This window comes from Zingiber officinale, chromosome 7B (genome assembly GCF_018446385.1).
Source record: "Zingiber officinale cultivar Zhangliang chromosome 7B, Zo_v1.1, whole genome shotgun sequence".
In the NCBI taxonomy this organism is placed as follows: domain Eukaryota; kingdom Viridiplantae; phylum Streptophyta; class Magnoliopsida; order Zingiberales; family Zingiberaceae; genus Zingiber; species Zingiber officinale.
Window position 1 is genome coordinate 4,540,813 of NC_055999.1, and position 23,459 is coordinate 4,564,271.

Consider the following 23,459-nt stretch of genomic DNA (forward strand, 5'->3'; position numbering starts at 1 on the left):
AACTTGTTATTCAACTATGAAGATGTGCTCTAAAAAATTATTGTTAATGTTTTTTTCATTCACGAAAATTTAACTAAAAATTATTATATAAATATTTGTTGCTAAATTTACATATACTTGCGAGTTGTTTTAAATATGGTAATATGTATTTAAAATCTAAGAATAATCCTGTAAAGCTTTATCCTTAACAACTTGGTTTGGTACTGGTCGATTTAGCGTCGGTCAGGGAAAACGCCGTTTCTTAATTGTTTCTGGTACATTCTGCACATAGATTAACCAACCAGAGGCAGGGTACCGCCTGATCACACAATCCACCGTTGAACATGCCGAACGAAAAAGATGGACGGTGGATACGCTGTCACCGCCCGAGATCGACGTGGGCGGTGGAAGCATGCGGCCGCTTCGGCCTTTCGGGTCGATGCTGTGCGGCCAAAATTCCCACACCCTTCCCTTCGTCCTCCTCCCCACGCCATCCACTCGTTCCATCAAATCCCCAAAAGCCCACAAGAAATTCGAGCGTGATTCTGCTGCGCACCGACCGAAACCCTAACTGGTCTCCAACCCAACGTGGTTTCTTTTCCTTCCGATTGGTGGCGTCCTTTAACTCTCCCGCTGGTGCTCTGCTTCCAGAATGGGTTGAGGAGAGATAAAGGTTCGATTTAGATTGTCCGGCGACGCGATGGAGTGGGACAGCGAGTCCGAGGGATCGAACGGAGACGAGGAGGAGGGTTTCCTGCTGAGTGGTGGCAGCGGGGGACCGTTCTCGTTCGCCGTAGAAGGTGTGCTAGGGCCAGCTTCATCGTGCGGATTGGTAGTCAGCGACGCGCTCGAGCCTGATCACCCTATAATTTACGTCAATCGAGGATTCGAAGAGAGTACTGGCTATCGTGCTGAGGAGGTGCTGGGAAGGAACTGGTGAGTCGTTTGTGTCTTATTTGCATATTAGGCCCCTTGAACTTGGATCTTTTGGTTTATTTTTCAAATATCCATGTAGCTCTAAATGCATTTATTTGTATTACCTTCATTCTGTCGAGAGGAGCAAATTCTGCAATTCTTTAAATATTTTTTAAAATAAAATTGATTGTTCTTGTTTGGCGTATACAAATCTGAACTTCATCTTTTAAGGTTACCATTCATTCCTTGAGTAAATCATTATCAGATTCTACTTTAATTGAAGTGTTCCTAGTTGACATTGAACAATACTGGATAGCTATAGTGGCGTAGTGTGAGTCAGTTTTAGACCAAGGAATTCCTATTTCCACTTGCTCATAACAGGGGTTATATGAGTTTATACGAGTCTTTTAATGCTCATTCTTGGATGATGAAGCTCAAAGTTGATGATAGACGCTATAATCTTTATGGATGAAAGTTTACCAGTGATGCTTCTGCAGTTGAAGTAGAAGCAAGAAGCATTTTTTTGTTTGACTTAAGTTACCCCCATTAAGAGGATGGTTAGCCAAAGAGATCCAAAAGATTAGTTTGCAATGCTATTTACTTGCAATCTTTTCTATAGAATCCTTTTAGCCTTTCCAATTTCCTAACGGCCAACACTCCTAGAGATTCTACTTTTATGATTTTAGTATTCATTTACTATTTTAGAATCTTGAAGAGGAGCCTTGGTGCAAAAGTAAAGTGTTGTCTTGTGACTTTGTAGTCACGGGTTTGAGTCATGAAAACAACCTCTTTCAATGTAAGATAAGGTTGCGCATAATAGACCCAATGTGGTCCAATCTTTCCATGGGATCCCGCATTGGTGAAAGCTTTGTGCACTGGATTGCCCTTTATTTACTATTTCATAATCTACCAAAAAAAAGTTTTCTTTTGCTAAAGTGAAAGACAATATTCTCTGTTAAAAAGGAATAACTCAATTCTGGTGTTAAATCATATCCTCAAACTCTTTTCAATCTGTAAGTCCTGCACCATGCTTTGGTAAGTGTTTTCTTGAAGTTCATGTTGTCACATATAAGGATGCATGTACCCAGGGCTTCACAACATTGTTTTCTATATGCAAATAGAGTCTACATACAGGGCAAATAGTGCATGTATCTGTATATTGCTTAAATCTTAAATGTTGTTTATATATATATATATATAGAAATTGTGATGGAAAAAAATCCTTTGGTTCCAAAAGATGAGATATGTGAAGGAAGTGATAATTAGTGATCTTTAGCAAGTGATCACACATAGATCAGACTTGAGTTGATGTGAGACTTCAAGAGCTTCAATAAATGTTGCACTTAACTAGGAAAGAGCTGCAAGTTCAATAGTTCCTTATTGATGGTAGAAATTAGTGAAACATAACATGATATAGTTAGAAAATAATTAGTGTGATGATTCTAAGGAGTTCAGTGGCATTGTTTGTGTCAGACGTGTCAGTTCCTATAAGTTTAGTGGTGTCTACATCAATTTTTGAATTTCTTTGCGTAGGTATAAATATTTCGTCAATTAGTATGTGTTGAGATTCATGTCTTATTTGCAATTTGTCATCCATTATTATGTGCTAGATGTGAACTTTTTTATGGACTGTTTACATTGATCAAATAATTATCTTATTGAAAATTATTTAAGGCATTTCAGCATCAGTTTGATTATATTTTAATTATCTTTCTTTGATAATACACATATTAAATGCACTGTCTAGTGATCCAGTCTATGTTGCTTGCACATGTTTATTATAGCTTTCTTAGATTTCTTTTCCATCTTATTTTCACTAAATATTACATTAATATTTTATATTTTAAACTAAAGCACTGAATCATGTTATCTAATTGATATTTTCATGTACAAGTTCACTCCTTACTTTGAAATATGGTGTTTGTGCCAACAACTCCTGAATGTCAATGAGAACTTAATAGTTGCAAGTACAATCCTATTATTGGAAATATTTAAAATTAGTAGAAATGATAGTCCAACATGGTTAGCATACATGCTACTTGCTGTATGATTGAGTTCCTGCTCAAAGAATCTGTGTAGGTTCAATGATGCATGAGTTCTCTGAGGCATTACAAAGGGATAACCAAGTTGGGGCTTAGTGTGGTCTCATTTTGCATATATGATGCTATCCAAGTCACATCTATGAATTGAAAGGTCTGAACAATCAACTAATCAGTTGGTATAATTAATTGGTGTTTAAATTGTTCATTTGAATAAACTGAAGCCCTTCTTATTGGATGATCATGATATATCAAGAAGACTGAGATCCTTAACCAATGGAGGAACAAGATTGCCATGTTGCATTGACTCATTCCTATTTCTTAATGATATTTCATGATCAAGACAATTGGTTGAATCTCGTGAAACCATTTATTTCATAGAAATTCATTTGATTTCTTGTTTATGAAGCAAATCAACTTCAACTCTCGAATGATCTGAGTCGCTTTTGGTTTAGTTGTAACAAAAGATTCCCATTTTTGTGGAGAAGGCACATATCAACCGTTTTGATCCTACATATGGACAATTCCTATCTTGTTCATTCACAACAAAATATGTTCTACGTGATGGTAAACAAAACATTTTTGGGGAGAGATGTGAAACATCTGGTTCAATGATGATGTTTACTTTCTCTCATGAGTTTTTTTCCAGAGACCCACCCTAACCTGACCAAAAAAAGACTCATTCTAAATTGACAACAAAAAACTGTTGAGCTTGCAATGCCCATTGTTTCCATTGGAGCATATTTAATTAAGATCTAGGACAATTTATGTTCTATGATGATGTTTGGGGTCTTGAAGACGCAATTTAAACTCCTAGGCACCTAAGAGGTCCTATATTCAGATTTAGTATTACTTTCCCAAACTTGGGCTTGAGACTTTTTGAAGAAAACCGGGAAGATAGAAGGGAAAAAAAATTAGAAGAAGATAAATTGTTATTATTCATTTTCAACTAGACATTACATTAATAAATAGAAGATACAAAGTGCTGAAATAGGAACAAATAAAAGAAAGGAAACACAAGAAATGGAAATTACTAAAATTAATTATTTCTTGATTTCCCAAGATTCTTTCCTGATTCTATGCAATCATTATCTCAAAGATTATTTCCTGATTTTCAAAGATTATTTCCTAATTTTATGCAATTAGGAACTTCTAATTTTCCAACACTCCTCAAGTTGGTGCATAAATATCAATCATGCCCAACTTGCTTATTAACTGTTCAAAGTTTACTCTTGCAAATCCCTTCATTAAGATGTCAGCTATTTGTTGGTTGGAAGGTACAAATGGTTCCAGCTTCAATTTTCTCCTTTATAAAATGTTGATCAATCTCAATGTGTTTCGTTCTATCATGTTGGATTGGATTATGAGCAATGCTTATTACAGCCTTATTATCACAGTATAACTTTAATGGAAGTTCTATGGGTTTCTTGAGCTCTTCAAGTATTCTGTATATCCACACAACACCTCACAGACTCCCTGAGCCATTGCTCTAAACTCAGTTTCTACAACACTTTGTTTCTTACTTCTCCATGTTGCTAGGTTTCCCCATACAAAGGTGCAGTATCCTGAAGTGGATCTGCTGTCATGAATCGACCCTGCCCAATTTGCATCGGTAAACACATCAACACTCCTTTGATTAGTCTTTCTGAAAATTAGATCTTTTCCGGAAATAGTCTGCAAATATCTCATAATTCTATAAACAACCTCAAGGTGTTCTTCAAATGGTGCATACATGTACTGACTCACAACACTGACTGAAAAAGCAATGTCTGGCCGCATATGAGATAGGTAATGGGAACCTTTGGTGTCCACTTGTATCAATTGGAACACTTCCTTTTTCTCATAGTTTTATATTAGGATCTATGGGAGTCTCTGCGGGTCTACAACCACTCATTCCTGTTTCCTCCAAGAGATTAAGGATATACTTTCGTTGAGAGACAACAATACCTTCTTGAGCGACTTCCATACCAAGGAAATACCTTAAAGTTCCCAAATCCTTGATGTCAAATTCAACTGCTAAGTTTTTCTTCAATCTTTCCATTTAATCACATCATTACTTGTGAGAATAATATCATCCACATACGCTATCAGTACAACGATCTTTCCTTTGGTGGAAAATTTTAAGAACAATGTATGATTTGTTTGTCCTTGAGTGTATCCTTGCTTCTTGACCGATTGAGTAAATTTCTCAAACCACACTCTCGGAGATTGCTTGAGACTATACAAAGATTTTCTTAATTTACACACCTTTGAGCCGAATTTCTCCTCAAAGCCCGGTGGACTATCCATGTACACCTCCTCTTCTAAATCACCATTGACGAAGACATTTTTTACGTCTAAATGCATCAAAGACCAATCTAGAGTAGCAGCAATAGATAAAAGTACTGTCGCCGTATTTAGTTTTGCAACGGGAGCAAATGTCTCAGAGTAATCAACAATATAGGTTTTGAGTGAATCGGTCACCAATCTAGCCTTATATCTCTCCACTGATCTATCTGAGTTATATTTCACAAAACCCACTTACATCCCATAGTTCTTTTCCCCGTTGGCAGTGTAACAATCTTCCAAGTATTATTCTTTTCAAGAGCTCTCATCTCCTCAAGCACAACTTCCTTCCACTTTGGAACTTGTAGGGCTTCCTGTACATTTTTAGGAATGTCTACATTGGATAATTGAGAACAAAAAGTGACAAGAGATGAAGACAAATTGGAATATGACACAAACTTAGATATAGGATGTTTGGTACAAGATCTGTCACCTTTTCGAAAAGCTATTGGCATGCCTGACTCAGATTGACTATCAGACTTTGGAAGAGAATTATTAGTACTAGGATGAAGATTCTCTGGCTCGGAATCACGGCTATACTGTAGAGATGATTTATCTTTTCCTTTCTGATGATTCTTTCTCAAGTAGATGATTCCCTTCCAAGTTTGTTCCTCTTCCTTAAATTTATTACCTACCACATCATGTTGTGGCATTGTACTAGTTTTTTCACAATTTTATTTTTCAGATTTTTGATTGTCAAATGTAGGCCTGGATTTAGTAAAAACATCACTCATTATGAGAGGAGTTTCAAAGAACGATTCTTCGTCATTTGTTATTTGTGCAAAGATAGTAGGCTCAAATTTAAACATATCATTTGATAAAAACATATCATTAAAGCTAGTAAATGAATCTTCCCTTGAACTCTCCCCCTGAAGATGAATGTCCTTAAAAAAAAGGGTTGTGTTTCAAAAAATGTGACATCCATTGTCACAATTTTTTTTTTATATTGGATCATAATACTTATACTTGTTTGCGTAGGGGAGTAACCCACAAAGACATATTTTCTTGCCTTGGCTTAAGTTTTCCGATTATCCTATGTTCATAAACAAAAGTTGTGCAACCAAATATTTTTAATGGTAAATTAGCTGAAAGATGAACATTAGGAAAACATGTTGTAAATGTATTGAATGGAGTCTTAAATTGTAGAACTTTAGATGACATTCTATTAATTAAATATGCAGTAGTTAAAATAACTTCATCCCACAAATATTTTGGTACTTTGCTTGAAAAAGTAATGCCCGGGCTACCTCCAGGAGGTGTTTATTTTTTCTTTTAGCAATACCATTTTGTTGAGGTGTATCTATACACGAAATGTGATGAACTATTCCCTTTTTTAGGAAAAAATTTTCTAAGATCGTGTTAAAATACTCCTAACACTCCTTCCCATTGTCACTTCAAAAAATCTGTATATTAGTTTGAAATTGAGTCTATACCATTTTGAAAACTTTTTAGAGACTTGTTCGACTTCTGATTTTTTTCCTTTAATAAATACACCCAGCAAAGTCGAGTATGATCATCAATAAATGTGATAAACTATTTCCTATTAGAGGGGGTGCTTATCTTATTAGGACCCCAAACATCAATGTGAATTATGGTAAACAATTTTGATGGCTTGTATGGCTGTGAAGGGAAGAATGTGTGGTGGTGTTTTGCAATCTCACATACTTCACAATGAAACAATGATGGATCTTTATTGTGAAACAATTTAGGTAACAAGTGCTTTAAATATCGAAAACTAGGATGCCCTAATCTAAAATGCCACAACATAATATTACTATTCGAAACAGAAATAGATTCAAAGCAGGAACCTCTTGGTTCTGATTGTTTTCTTGATTTAGATCCATCTTCAAGGAAGAAGAGTCCTCTACTCTGTTTAGCATTGCCAATCATCCTCCCCGAGGTCAAATCATGGAATACATAGACAAAAAGAAATTAGCTTGACAATTTTGATCATGAACCAATTTACTGATAGATAAAAGGTTACAAAACAACTTTGGAACTTGAAGAACATCATTTAGAGTGAACATAGGTGATACTACAATAGTACGTTTTATTGCAATCGGTGAAAGAGAGCCATCTACAATCTTAATTTTTTGGTTACCTGCACAAGTTCTATATGAAGAGAAAAGGTTTGGCATTCCTGTCATATGATCAATTGCACCTGAGTCAATGATCTAGGCGCAATTAGAATTGACACTAAGGAAGGTTGTTGTCATGCAATTACCTTTTTGAACTATTGAACAAGAATGATTTTTCTGAGAGTCAAGGAGTTTGTATAATTGGTCTATTTGTTCCTTGGTGAAAGGAAGTACGCTAGGAATAGATTGCCCCTCTTGATCCGAGATAATAGTATGAAGTGCACGACTTTCACCATCAATTCTTTTCTTCCAATTTTTAGGCTTCCCATGGATTTTCCAGCATGTTTCCAGCGTGTGCCATGAGCATTTACAATGATCGCACCATGGTTTTCCAAAACTTTTGTCATCTTTCTTTGTTTCCTCTTGAAAACCTTTAGTAACAAGGGCAGAGCTTTCCAAACTTGAATTAGTAGAGACTAAGGTAGATTTGTTAAGCATAACTGTTTGTCGAGCTTCTTCTCTTCACGGATCGTTGGTAGAGGTGTCTTTCCCAAGATTCGACCTCTTCATCTAGATCTTTTTTTTAATCCCGCCAAGAAAATAAACACCCGATCATTCTCTTGCCATTTCATAAAACGGACACTATCATCAAGACAATTCCAAATATTATTATAGCATAGATCTAGTTCTTGCCAGAATGTTATCAATTCATTGTAGTAGGAAGTCACATCATGTTCCCCTTAGTTCGCTTGCCATAGCCTTTATTTTAGGCTAAAAATTTGCGAAGAGTTCTTCAAATCTGAATAAGTGTCTCTAGCTGCCTCCCACACCTCTTTGGCTGTAGGTAGGAACATAAATGACTTTCCGATAGGGGGCTCCATGGAATTGACTAACCATGCAATAAGGAGCGAATTTTCAGATTTCCAAGCTTTAAATCTGGAGTCTCCATTAGCTGGTTTTATCATCTCTTGTAACATATCCAAGTTTACCTTTCCCTTCTAAAACCAGGCGCACAGTTTTTGACCATTCTGTGTGGTTCTTCCCGTTAAGACGTTGAATATTAACTTGGAGTAAATTAGAGAATACCTCTGTCGAACCATTGAAAGATACCGGTGGATTTAAATTTAAGTTGACAACCATTTCTTCTCTAAACACCATCAAATTTCTACTCGTGGTGTCGGTTAAGGCAGTCTTCCATGGATGTTGATTTTCCATGGAAAAAAGCAAACCCTAAATTGAACCTAGGGCTCTGATACCATGAAGAAAACCGCGAAGATTGAAGGAAAAAAAAAACTAGAAGAGGACTTGTCATTATTCATTTTCAACTAGACATTACATCAATAAATAGAAGATACAAAGTGCTGAAATAAGAACAAATAAAAGAAAGGAAATATAAGAAATGGAAATTACTAAAATCAATTATTTCCATATTCTTTCATGATTCTATGCCATCATTATCTCAAAGATTATTTCCTGATTTTCAAAGATTATTTCTTAATTTTATGCAATCGGGATTTCCTAATTTTCCAACACTTTTCATTATGATAATCAAGCAGTGTTTATTCCTAATATTTGGGGCCAGATACATTGATTTTATACCTTCTTTGAGCTGAAACACGGTTAAGATCCATCTGCTTAGCGGTTTACATAATTTCTAATGTTAGCTTTCTAGGTTTAATGCAATTTTTAACCTCAAAATTTACAAATTTTAGCTTGAAAATTTCTTATTTGAAATTATTCTATATGGTTGTTTGAAAGGTAATGATGAAATAACCCTTTAGTAGTCATATCTTATTGTAGTTTATACTCAACATGCTAGCTGATGTTATGACTTTTTTAGCTGCATGACAAGTTGAGATGCATATGATTATTGAGGGAATTACTTCTTTGTCTCTTATCCTAAGTTTTATTTTGGAGAATATAATATGATGTGATGGATTTCTTTTTGGAGACATTGGACAATTATGCCCCAATTGTGAACGTGAAAATTGCACCTAATGCATGCTTTTAGATGAATGTGAACTTTGAGAGGGATATGCTAGATTGCCAAAAAATATTAATTTTAAAGTGTGGATGGATCAGCATTATTAGGTGGTGTTTGTCAGTACTATCACAACTTTTTGAGGTTGACTACTTGAATCTTATTCCTCAATTAAACTCTATGATAATACATAAATGTTTTGGATTGTGTTTATTATCTCAACTAAAATTTCATTCATTTCATCTACCCTTCGATTATCTGATCAATTGATCATAAAATTTGTTGGCCATCTTTAAATTCAACACTGCATTAACTTGAATTAATTTTTTCTAGTAACCCATCACATTTATTCAGCATGATCATTTTTTTGCAATAATAATTTTGTGTTTGGGTTCTTTCTCGACTCCCAAATAGTCTAATCCATTTGTGGAAGTGTAAGAAATAAAATTGTATCATCTGCAATTCTTAGTAGACACCTGTACGCAGTATATACTATATACAGAGCCAAACTACTGCCCCAAACTTAACACATTCAATGTGTGACTAAATCCACTACACATGACTTAAAACCTTTTAACACTCCCAGTTGGAAGATATATACTAATACATCTAGCTTGTTATATAAGCTATAAAATCTCACAATAACTAAGATACGACCATAATGGAAATGAAAACAGAATACTTGAATGGAAACTAATGAAACTTTGTGTATCTCTAATCTTCCTTTCTATGGTGAATGGAGGAAATGCTAAAGTTTGGTTGACACATGGGCATTAGATAATGATATCATCTAGCTCCTTACCTATTTTAAATTTGTTCAACAGTTGTGTTTTGGGTTGATGGAGCATTATGTGAGGGAAGGGAAGATATCTCTTGGTTACTATAAGGGCACATCAGAAGTTTTGTATTTCTGTCAAGGTTGTGTTGGATTTATTGAGCAGTGCCACCAACCAAAGGTTAAATATTATTAAGTTAAAATCTGCTTCCCAATTTCTGTAGATAAACTGTTAACTTGACCACAAATCAATACATAAATAGAGAGGCACTGAGGGTGACAAGAGGATGAAATGACACCCAAGAGTGGGATTCTCTTTATGGCGCTGCATGCAGTACATGACAATGACCCGCTAAAGCAGGGAGAAGAAAAGCATTCAAAGGTCCAATGTCCACTATAAGGAGAAGATGAACAAATATAAAAGGAATAGGAAGTATATGCTAGTCAAGGAAAGGAACTAATGGAAGGAGATAAGAAGCTGGGAGATAGGAAGGAGATTTGGTAAGATCTCCTAATGCCAAGAAAAAAACAGGAGTTGGTGGAATTAGGAAATAATGTTCTTGATGTAAAGAGCAAGTAAGAAATTTGTTGCAGCACATGAACAGCAATGCCATCAAAACAAAATATCACACAAAAACTAAATATATAACTCAAAGGCACTCCACCAATATTAGGAAAAACCATGTCTAAGATAAGAGATGCTTGGAAAAAGATTGTTATTGAAAAATTGGATATATTGGATTATAGTTATTTTACGAGGTAATTGGATCAAGAGAATATTTCTTAATTCAAATCTTATGTGACATCTTTGTGGGATTGATTTGGGATTTACATTATTATGCATGTGATGGGATCTAGATGTGAGAATATTGATTTATGAGTTGTGAAATGTTGAAATGGTACGTTGGTTGGATATTTATGAGGATGACACCTGTGCAATTTTACTGTAGATTTAAGTTATAATTGTGTCGATTGTGTACCTTTATACTTATTGAGGAGATGATTTGAAATTCAAAATACTATTTGTTATTGAATCTCAATGAGTTGCTTAAAATTCGAAGGTGCTTGGGAAGAAGTTTAGTGGAGATGTGTTATGTTGGGGATTCGTGATAGGTTGGCCTAATATCATTTAGAAAAAAAAGGTTGGTGGGAGGGAAAGTTGTTAAATACTTGGATTAATTGTGTTCGGATTTTGATTGATGAGATTTTGGATTTAATGATTAAATGGTTTTGGAGGTTTTATTTTGTATCATTTTGTTCCACGAGAGCATATTTTGGAGCAGAAAAAAATTAAATGGTGTGAAGGAGATCGTATATTACACATATATATTTATAGATTGATAAAGGCTAAAATATGGAAAATTGGATCACTTCTATAGTGTTCTTTCTATTGTATGGGAGTTGGCTCAACAGGAGGCTGGTTTTGTTCATGCAAGTCTCCATGGACTTTGGAAAAGGAATGAATATGTGAGCATTTGTCTGAGATATATACTTCTTTTCTGGGGCTACCATCTATCATGGTGGAAACTCAAAAATTTTAGTATCATGAATAATAAAGTTACACCTGTGCATGTTATTTTCAATGCTATTCTGTTGGATGCTAAGTACAAAATAGGTGGACTCACATGATTATTCTGTTTTGATACTAAGTGTAGCACTGGATCCAACCTATCTGAATACGATCAGTCTCTATTTCAAATATTCTAGTGCTTTTTTCTCTTTTCTAGTTGAGAAGATCATAGATTTTTGCCCTTAAGATTCTACCTTTTAATTTATATAAATTAGAAAAATTATTTCCTTCTACAATTCCTATGTTATTGTCCTTAAGATTCTACCATTTTGTTTTTATAAATTAGAAATATTTTTCCTCTTACAATTCGTGATCTTTTACTAACACTATTAGTCATAGCTGATTACTTAAGCATTCCCTTGGTTTACCTTTACAATTTTTGAACATATTTTGATCTATGTTAATCTTAAAGGAAAAAAGTTTATCTCTATGATTATTGCCACTCTTGAAACTAATTATTAATCTTTTTCTTAAAATAAGTATTCATGGTCATAAGAAAATATCACAAAGCAAATTCTAAAATCATACTGTTCTCTGTGTTTCTTTTCTCAAATCTGAAGTCTCCATGTCCACCTTTGTATTTTGTATATTTCTTTCTAATTCTCCATGTCAAGCTCCTCTGATCTCAAATTATTTCATCTAGGTTCTTCTGAGATTTCCTTTTGATTTGATCTCTTATTTCTTCTTGAGGAACATAACTATGTAAGAACTTACAGTAGTTGTTATTTGAAATTAGCAGTAGTACAGTTGGATCTAATTCTCTTAATTCTGATAAGTTTATTTTTACAATTCTTATATACTTTTTTGGGAGTTGAACTTTCCATTAGACCGGATTTTTAAATATTTATCTCGCCTGTTTTTGTTGCCTTTTTGCCAATCCATTTTGTCTGTTTTAAGCATATGTTATACTTAGTTTCTCTTAATCATCACATCTGCAAATTCTAGTCCTTTCTCTGAAACTTTTCCTATATTTCAAATTGGTTGAACCTGGAGTGGTAGTTTATAAAATTTTGTGCTTATTGCTGGTGTTTCAAGAAATTATCATTGTTAAGGATGAATTGCCATTATTGGAAGCTAACACTTTTTTTTTGGACCTTCGTATCTTGTTTATCCACTTGTGAGCCATTTTTTTTTCTGCAGCCGGTTCTTGCAATGTAGAGGGCCATTTGCTCAGAGGAGGCACCCTTTAGTAGATGCCACAATAGTTTCTGAAATTCGGAGATGCCTTGAAGAGGGAATTGAGTTCCTAGGTGATTTATTGAATTTTAGAAAGGATGGTTCCCCATTGATGAATAGGCTTCAGTTGACACCAATTTATGGGGATGATGAGACCATAACCCACTTTATAGGCATTCAATTCTTCACTGATACAAATGTTGAATTGGGTCCACTTCTCAGTTCTGCTGTCAAGGAATCTGCTAGACCTAACCGCTTAATCACTGAGCATGTATTCCGACCTGTTTCACTTGGCCATACTCACATCTGTCGTGAATTCTGCAGTATGTTGCAGTTGAGTGATGAGGTATTGTGTCAGAAAATCTTTTCCAGGCTCTGTCCAAGAGATATCGCATCTGTTGGTTCAGTATGCAAAAGGTTATATCAGCTAACAAAAAACGAGGATATCTGGAAAATGGTTTGTCAGAATGCATGGGGCAGCGAAACAACACGTGCTTTAGAAACTGTACCTGGGGCTAAAAGACTTGGTTGGGGAAGACTTGCAAGAGAGTTAACCACCCTTGAAGCTGCTGCTTGGCGGGAACTGACAGTTGGAGGTGCTGTAGAGCCATCCCGTTGTAATTTTAGTGCTTGTGCTGTTGGAAATCGGGTTGTTCTTTTTGGAGGTGAAGGTGTTAATATGCAACCAATGAATGATACCTTTGTTCTGGATCTGAATTCCAGTAATCCTGAGTGGCGGCATGTAAAAGTAACTTCTGCACCTCCTGGTAGATGGGGTCACACGCTTTCTAGTCTAAATGGATCATCATTGGTTGTGTTTGGTGGTTGTGGAACACAGGGCTTGCTCAATGATGTCTTCATACTTGACTTGGATGCCCAATCTCCTGCATGGCGTGAGATCTCAGGACTTGCACCTCCCATGCCAAGGTCATGGCATAGCTCTTGTACTGTTGATGATACAAAATTGGTGGTTTCCGGTGGATGTGCTGATTCTGGTGTGCTCCTCAGTGACACCCACCTTCTGGATGTCACAATGGAAAAACCTATATGGAGAGAGATTCCAGCATCATGGACACCGCCATCCAGACTAGGACACTCATTATCAGTGTATGACGGGCGCAAAATACTCATGTTTGGTGGTCTTGCAAAAAGTGGGCCCCTTCGATTGCGTTCGAGTGATGTGTTCACGATGGATTTGAGTGAGGATGAACCCTGTTGGAGGTGTATTACAGGCAGTGGAATGCCTGGCGCTGGAAATCCAGCTGGAATTGGTCCACCTCCTCGTCTTGATCATGTAGCTGTTAGTCTTCCTGGAGGCCGAATCCTCATATTTGGTGGGTCTGTGGCTGGTCTTCACTCAGCTTCCCAACTCTATCTCTTGGATCCAACTGAAGAAACACCAACATGGAGAGTATTGAATGTGCCTGGTTCCCCTCCTCAATTTGCGTGGGGTCATAGCACTTGTGTTGTTGGAGGAACAAGAGCAATAGTGCTTGGGGGTCAAACAGGAGAGGAATGGATGCTGAGTGAATTGCATGAGCTGTCTTTAGTAAGTTCAATTATTAACGTCAAGGAAGATGACTAGTTTCTTTGACCACAAAAGGACAGATCAGCAAATGCTATGGGGGACAATGACTTGTATCCACACGGAGATCTATACATATACATGCAGAATGGTATCCGTCTTGCGGAGATCTATACATATACATGCAGAATGGTATCCGTCTTGATTTAGAATAAGGCCTAATTTGCTGCATTGATGGTAAACGTTCTGTGCTACGGATATAATCACTTTAAACTTTCTGGACTGGGATATCATAAATGTAACATGCTGAAGAGAGTGGTGGAATTTATCCTTTTTTGTTTGCCTAGAAATTTTTTAGATTGTATGCTAAGAAATTGTATCAGGAAATCTAGGGTTGGCTATCTTTGTTGTGAGCTTTTTCTTATTTGATTGCTGATATGTATCTGTAGTTTGAGAACCATGGGTTTCATGATGATTTTTTATTGGTGTTCTCGATTAGTTGTTACGATATAAGGTCGTCCAGAGAGTAGGCCTAATCTAAAATGTCTCCTTTATGATTCTGATGCCCCTGTTATTTTCTCCCAAAAATTAATACTTCGTCGGGTATCTCAATTTTTTGATCCAGTCTCCGTCGATATTTCTCAATTGAGATCTTTAAGTGTTTTTTTTTTTGCTTCTTATTGAAACTAAATTAATGTCCTAGGGTATTTGTTCTTTATGAGATGCCAAATGTCCGAAACAGGAGATGACATCCTCTGTCCCTAGATTTTTGTGTCTCCATGTCCTTTTGCCGATCGGACGGTCATGACATCCTCATGATTTACGCTACATTTATGAGATGTGATTTAATCTATCTGATCGGTAAAGGGATATGGGGACACAAGAATCTAGGGATAGAGGATCTCATCTCAAGAGTAACAGAAGAGTTGTTTCGAGCCAGACCGTCAGCTTTGACCGAAGAACATAACTTGTCCACCCAAAAGTATGGGAAGTAATATACAAGTCCAAAGGCTCACGCCCAGCATCATAAATCCCGAGTTCAGTCTATGAGAGCATCACAGGAATTGGGTCCGTCGTCTAAAGAATTCACCACAAGAAGAAAATCGTTGGTCGGTGAGTGCCAAATAAGGCACCATTTAGTAAGAAGTCGGGATGAAGAAAGTGATAATGAAGAGGAATGAGTAGCCATCAACCCAAGTGATGCTTGATATGGATTCTGAATCTCTGTCAAATGTGCATGATCGTGGTGACAACAGAAGTTAAATGTTGAGCGGGATCATACTGTTAGGTGAAGAATTTGATACTTCGTGTTTTATCAAATTTAAAGAGTATGGAAAACCGAATGATCCGCATGCGCAATGACGTGGTCGGTAATCAAAGGGTGCCACATGGTCAATGATATCAAGAGACGGGTTGAGATGATGGTCAAAGTAGAAGGTTCATGCCAGGACTATGTGCCACTTCCGACTTCATGACAATCCCGACTCCATGTTACTCCTGGCTCCACGTCGGCCCCGATCTTGTGCTACTCCTAGCTCCATGATCGTCCACGACTCCATGCTGCTCTCGGCTCCACATCGGCCCTGACTCTATGCCACTTCCGGCTCCATGATCGTCCACGACTAAACGTCACTCTCGGCTCCATATAACCCTGACTCTAGGCAATTCTCGCAACTTCGAATTACCCCGATTTGTTGAAGTGGCACACCGAACTGATGGTAAGCGAGACGATAAGCTGTGGCTCGCTAAAGATACAGACAGCATAGTCATTACCTCTGGAGAACGTGGGAAATGTTGTCGTGTAGTCTGGGAGAAATGGGCAACATAATGCTTTATTTCAAAAGACGTGGGTAATACCGTCATGGATCTCAGGACACGTGGACTGTAGCCGCAATTCTATAAAAGGAAGCCCGTTCTTACAGGCACATGTACACACACACATCCACAAAACCCTAGACTACTATTCATCTTCCCCTTCTTTCTTCCTCCTCCATCGAAGACTTATTTGAGCCACAGAGTGACTGTGCTGGGAACCTCTCGACCATCATTCTAACCCTCTCTTTCTAGTCCTCTCTCCCCAGCTCTGGTGGAGAATCCTACCAATTCTTGTTGCACAAAGGTGAACGACGACTGATATGAAGAATAAGGTAGGGCCCCTGAAGTGAAGGCCAAAGTCAAGCCCTCAGGATGGTCAACACTCGGGGCCGACACAGGCGTACAACTTAGCCAAATAGTCCAACCGATCAGACCTCCTGTCCAATAGGATCCCTAAGTCCTCTCGGCTCGACGGAATCCCAAGCCGAGTCCAGCCAATCAGACCTCTTGTCTGATCAAATCCCTGAGTCTAGCCGATTGGACCTCTTGTTCGATCGGATCCTGAGTCCTCTCGGCTCAACGGAATCCCGAGCCGAGTCCAGTCGATCGGGCCTCTTGTTCGATCGGATCCTTGAGTCCCCCCAGCTCAACGGAATCCTTAGCCAAGTCCCACTAGTCGGACCTCTTGTTCGATCGAATCCCCGAGTCCACCTGACTCGACGGAATCCTGAGTCGAGTCCTCCTGAGCTGAGTCGTCTTGGCTCAGTCAGAACTACTTGGTCTCTCGAATCCAGTGTCTTCCAAGTACAATGGAATCTAGAGCCGAGTCCACTCGGCTTGAACTACTTGCCCAAGTGGACGCCAAGTGCTCAGGGAGGCCGAGTCCTCACTCCTCAGCCGACTTGACCCTATTCGAGTGCGGAGTCCAACCGAACGTTGGAGGGGACCCAGTCGTCCTATTAGCCAAGCACAGTGAGGGCTCATCATATCAACGACCTAATATTCCTTTTGGGTATCTTGTGTAACCATTGTTAGGGAATCAAAGGGATATGCTCTGTGCAAGTTGTACGGCGGAAGCTTCTACCCTGCAAAGCACAAAAATAGTGGATCTATTTTAGGAAAGTTATCAGAATAGTCGATTCTATTTTAGCTAGATTTATCGACGAAAACGTTATTTCTGTCTGTGATTATAGAAACTGATTACTTATGAAAACTTTATTTCCGTCGGTATTCCATTAGTAAAAAAATTAAAATGGGACATTTTACATTCGAGATCTACCCTGTTTACAATTTACATATCTATATAAAATTATCACAGACGATAGTATTTCATACATACAAACATCATATTTTACAATCTATATATATAATTATATTTTACACATTATAACAATCCATACATACAACCACATTTTACATATCATAACAATCCATACATACAAACAAACTAACACAATTTTAATAATTCATACATCCTAACAATTCATATATCACAAACAAATAAATATTATTATGGATAGAAAAACATATACAAATTAACAGAATCTAAACAAAACATAATCTAAATAAAATAAAAACACAATAATAGAAACAAATATCTAAATCTAAATCTAAATATACATAATCAAATATATAAATCTATATTATGATAATAAATACTCTAAAAAATAATAGTAATATAAAATCCTACAAAAAGTCAAATATGATAGATTATGATAGATTATGATCAGATTGATGTATAATTCAAAATTTTACATATATGTATAATAAATTTTACATGTATTAAAAAGATACCTGAATAAAAAGAAGAAGAAGAAGAAGAAGATGATGATGATGATGATGATGATGATGATGATCGTGATGAATATATAAATAGGGGCTTCTGAAATATATAGTAATATAATATTTAGAAATGATCGGATTAGAATATTAAAACTAAATATATTTTGCATGGTTTATGTATGATAAATAAAAAATTAAGTTGTAGTTGAATAAATCTAAAAAGAAGCTAATCACCATAGTCTGTTGGGTTTTGAGTCTCATATGACTCAAAACCATGTGGTGTTTGGCTATAGACGAAATTAGCCACGATCGCTTGCATACGGTCAAAGAGAGCTTCATTATCCGTATCATGTGCGGCTTTGATCCGATTCTCCTTTGGTCCTCAGGGGCCCTCCTCTGCTCCTCAGTGGCCCTCCATTAGTCCATAGAGGTCATCCTCTCATCCATTGACTTCAGTTGACTGCGCATTTCTTCATTTTTTTTATCTTAAAGACTTCATCTCAGTAGATGAAGAGAAATTAGCATGACCCCTAGGAGTCCTCAAATGATCAAATACTACTTTAGCCTGGGATCCAAGGTCGTAGAGGGTGGAGTTTTTTGTCCTTCCACTAACAACATCATAATATATCTCATTTAGTACGTCAGTGGATAGAGACTGTGACTCTCCCCTCGCTGATGATGGCTGAGATGCCTAAGCCACTCTTTCTGTCATTTGTTTTTGTGTGGAAAAATATAATATTGATGAATATTTAATTTAATCACAATTACTAAAGTTAATCAAGATAGAAACGAATAAATGTAATAAAGTTAATAATCTTACGTGTAGGGCCCAGGATCAAGAATCGATAAATCTCCCATCTTTCTTCCTGTGGGTCTTAAGAAAGACCTCCATACATGAGGTTGTTAGGAAAGATCATGCTCCTGGATACATAAATAATTTGGGATAAAATTATACAAGTTTGGTAATAAATACAAAATTTATTATAAAGTATAACTTTAAATTAAACTCACTAGATGCATGACATGTTCAATAATAGATTTAGATCCTGACGTATGTCGAGCAGTTCCGGTGCTCAGACCACCTGACTCTATTTGATCGAGCCTTTTAAACATTTTCTCACCACCTTTATGGAGCCCAGGTGACCGTCCATGCACTCCATGTTGCCTCAGAAACATACACCGACCTAATGCCCTTCTTTCTTATATAGTACATAAGATCCCTGTAAAGTTGGCACATTAGTTATTCCATATAGTTTTAAATTGTTCTTCTTGCCCTTCTTCGCATATATATCATTTTTGAAATCATAAGTTGAGAATTTAGTATATGAAAGGATAAATATATTATGGAATACCAAATGTATTAAATTTACTTACTATAAATTCATTATAATAAAATATCTTCATCTCCTGGTCTACATGCCTCTATGTAGTACCAGAAGTGAATACTCATTCTTTAAATTTTCCAATGATATAAGATATGACCCGGTTGCCATTAGGAATAAATCTACAAGAAAAAAAATATTAAGGTATGAAAATTATTGAATAAATATATGAATTTGAATTACTAATAACAAAAAATACTTACAAATCGTTGATAACTTTAAGAACCTTGTAGTCACGAGGTGCTACTATCTACTATTTAGCCATGATAATATCTACAAAATAACATTACAACACAACATACTAAAGTTTACAAACATACATGACACCAATATAAAATAATATGGAAATTAACAGTTTCAACATCATATTAACATCTGTCTAATCAACATTAACAGTTTCAAAATCTTCATCACTAGACTTTTTTAGTACAAATTCATCCTCACTGTTGGACATCTCTCCATCATCTATCTCGTCGTAAGTGACATTAACATCTATAAGTAATTGAGATATGGATTGGAGTTGTGAATCAACTGAATGTCTCTCCACTTCATCATTCTGAAATGCATCATGATTTTGGACAGTGATGATGTTCGACATTTCTATAATCGAGCAAGGCTTCATTCCACTAACAAACAACCATTCACTACATCTTCTTCTCTTCATAGGATATTCAAGACAAAAAACTTGATCCGCTTGTACCCTAAAAATGAAAGGTTCAAACTTGTTGAACATTTTGTTTCCATTAACCTTAACTAAATTATAGTTTGGATGTATTATGATATTTTTTTCTTGGGGTAGGATCATACCATGAATATTTGAATAGCTCATGCCTTTTTATAGGTAATACAAGATATTTAACCTCCATGATTTTCTCAAGTCTACCATAGTAATCAAACTGAGTGTTATTATTGTCCATAGATCCTTTGATGCGAATACTAGAATTATAGGTTAATCTCTGCGAATCTTGTTATACCATGTGGAATTTGAGGTCATTAACATAGTAATCGGAGTAGACCTTTATTTTACAGAGGGATCCTGATGCAAGATTCATTATCCTATTATCTTACACATTTGATATTCTACAGTCTTTTACTTATAAAAATAGTAGACATTAGGACACTTCTTAATACACATGAACTTAAAAATTTGATAAATTCTCTAACTTACATATATTTGAAACCATAATGCAAATTCGGCCTCTAACTTTTCAGCTACCTTACTTGCACCCATTGATAAATTTTGTAGATATAGTTGATGTTCATACAAGCTGAGAAAGAAAGTAATTTTAAGACAATTGGGATATCAAGCAAACAAATTAAATGGGGGATAAATATTTGATTAGAGAAGTCAACCTACTTTATGTATGGTTTGACCTTATCACAATTTAAGAGTATGTATGTTGTTGCAACATGTTATTCTTCTTGAGTTAAGAATCTAGAAACAAATGCACCCATTAGCTTATCAGGAAACTTGGAAATAGAAAGCATCGATGGGTCTATTGGTTGATCACCATCAGAATTTCTAGGGCAATTGTAATATCTGGTTTTCATATTATCAACAAAATAATAGGAGCAGAAAGAAGATGCTTGTTTAACTAGATAAGCATTACATATCGATTTCTCAACTCTTGCTTTGTTACGAACATTATTATTTAATTTCCTCAAAAATTATTTGAATGGATACATCCATTTGTACTGCACAGGACCAACTATTTGTGTCTCGTATGGTAAATGTACCGATAGATATTCCATTGAATCAAAAAAAAAATATGTGCTCCAACTTACATAGTATGAGAGGAATGTTTGTTTCTAGCCGAAGCATATCATCCATCATAATACACCTCGTTGTCAAATCTCTAAAAAATAAACTCAATTCTGTTTGTGTTTGCTAAATATTATGAGGAAGTAAATCATGAAAAGCTACTGGAATAAATCTTTGCATTAATATATGACAGTCATAACTCTTCATTCCAAATATCTTTAACCTATTTATATCCATACATCGAGCCATATTTGAGGCATATCCATCTGAAAATTTAATTTCTTTCAACCAATTACACAAAGCTTGCTTATCATCTTTGTCTAATGTAAAACAAGTCTTTGGAAATCTATTAGTTGTTTTATCCTGATACAACTTTGGTCTGTTGACTAGTTCTTTTAATTCTTTATGTGATTTTGCAGTGTCTTTGGTTCTTTCAGGCACGTTCATCACAGTGATAAAGATATTATTGAAGAATTTTTTTTCAATATGCATGATATCTAAATTATGTCAAATAAGTAGATACTTTAATATGGTAACTCTCAAAAAATACTCCTTTTATTCCAACAATACTTGGACATCCTAACAATGTATTTATTTAACTTATCGAAATCAGGTTGAGATATTGGTAGAAATCTATAATTGTCTATTTGTTTAATAATTTCTTTACCAGAAGCATGGATTTCTGGAGGAGGTTTTCTGACTATAACAATCTTTAGGAATTTGTCTTTATTTTGCTTGAAAGGGTGATTAACAGGTAAAAATTTAAGGTGATTATCAAACTAAGATACCTTTCCACTGGAAGGTAATGAAAATGTATTAGAATCTATCATACAATGTGAACATTCTAATTTACCAGCTATGTTCTATCCTGACAACATTGAGTATGCTTAAAAATCACTGATTGTATATAATAATGCAGTATGCAATTTAAAATTAGTTTTACTTGCATACTGCAGTATTATACAAGTAAAACTAATCGGATGTTTTACTTATGATCAGTCCTTGACCAGAGGGGAATTGTAAATTAGTCTTCACATCTAATTGATCAATCCTTGACCAGAGGGGAATTGTATCAACAATCTCCCCAATCGGATGATTGCATCTACAATCTCCATGTATTATCAAACATCGAAACCCAAACATCAAGACTCAAGCTTAAGCCAACTCAAGTTTAGTCAACCAGGTCAACCTTGACTAGGGATATTGCACCAAAAATCTCTCCCTTTTTGATGTTTGGCGATGCCTTTAAGTTAGGCTAATCCTATAATCTCAACTTTCCTTCATGTCAATACATGAATGAGGATTTCCTTCATTCTCTCCCTTTCCTAGAGAGCAATGAAGGCCTAACTTAAACCCTATATTCTGCCCCTATTGTCACACATCACAAACTCTCCCCCTGAAGAGTTACCCAACGTTGTTCACAACCTACCATGTTAGTCACAACACCACAATAAAGGTCTCATACCCTTCATTGTATCCAATGCTCACCCTTGAGCATTAACCAACTTTACACTCACAATGAAGGTCCCATACCCTTCATTGTATCTAATGCTCATCCTTGAGCATACTCCTTTTCTACAATGAAGATATCCAATTTTCCATTGTTCCTCAATGCTCAACCTTGAGCATTTTTCCAAATGAAGGATTTACCACCTTCAATAGTTTCGAAAAAATATTTCCATGTTTTTAAAGAGTAGTTCCCCCTAAAAATGTCACGCCCTAGAGGAGTCCTTGCCAGACAAAAATCCAACAGCATTTCCCCTGTACCGGTGACAACCTGAAGCATACATACATACAAAATACATCAGCCACATACAATTGGAATATATTCACAACCACGCAGTTATATATATTTAGCCTACTCAGTTGGAACAAAAATAGAAATAACCACGCAGTTAATATCAGCCCACATGGATGGAAACAAACACAGGGAAAATCACAAAGAAATACGAATGCACGACTAACAAAGTTATTAACCACAAAACCTATAATCACCAAACTAGACTCCAAAATCCACATCAACTAGTTAGAAGACAAATATGCAAATTCAATATACCATCCAAACAGAAATAAGTCTGAAAAGAAAACTATCCTCAAATGTGGCGCGGGGCTGGCAGCTAGGACTCTCCCAAGCATCCTTGATTCATCTATCTGCTACTTGGGAAAGAAAAACCAGTTTGTGGGGTGGTGAGTATTGGAACTCAGCGGGTAAAGAAAAGATAGTGCATGAACATAATATCCAAATAGAGGGTGTCAATAGTATACAATCTCATAAAGGAAATAGCAGATACTAAAATAAAACCGTAATATATGTTCATACCTGAAACCATATCCTAGGCTGGCATAAGTAAGCAA

The 23,459-nt window shown here is 36.0% G+C and overlaps 1 protein-coding gene across 1 annotated transcript; it reads left to right on the forward strand.

Moving 5' to 3' along the window:
* Positions 1-394: 394 nt before the first annotated feature.
* On the forward strand, positions 395-14,787 carry LOC122005116 (adagio-like protein 1). The gene is made up of 2 exons (XM_042560037.1): positions 395-915; positions 12,803-14,787. Exons 1-2 carry the CDS (start codon positions 680-682, stop codon positions 14,421-14,423), a joined length of 1,857 nt encoding a protein of 618 aa, XP_042415971.1. The 5' UTR covers positions 395-679; the 3' UTR covers positions 14,424-14,787.
* Positions 14,788-23,459: the final 8,672 nt, after the last annotated feature.

Excerpts from the sequence above, each read along its gene's own strand:
- LOC122005116 (XM_042560037.1), top strand. The coding sequence starts at position 680 with ATGGAGTGGGACAGCGAGTCCGAGGGATCGAACGGAGACGAGGAGGAG. Across the intron at positions 916-12,802 it reads GAGGTGCTGGGAAGGAACTG|CCGGTTCTTGCAATGTAGAG; the intron begins GTGAGTCGTTTG and ends TTTTTTCTGCAG.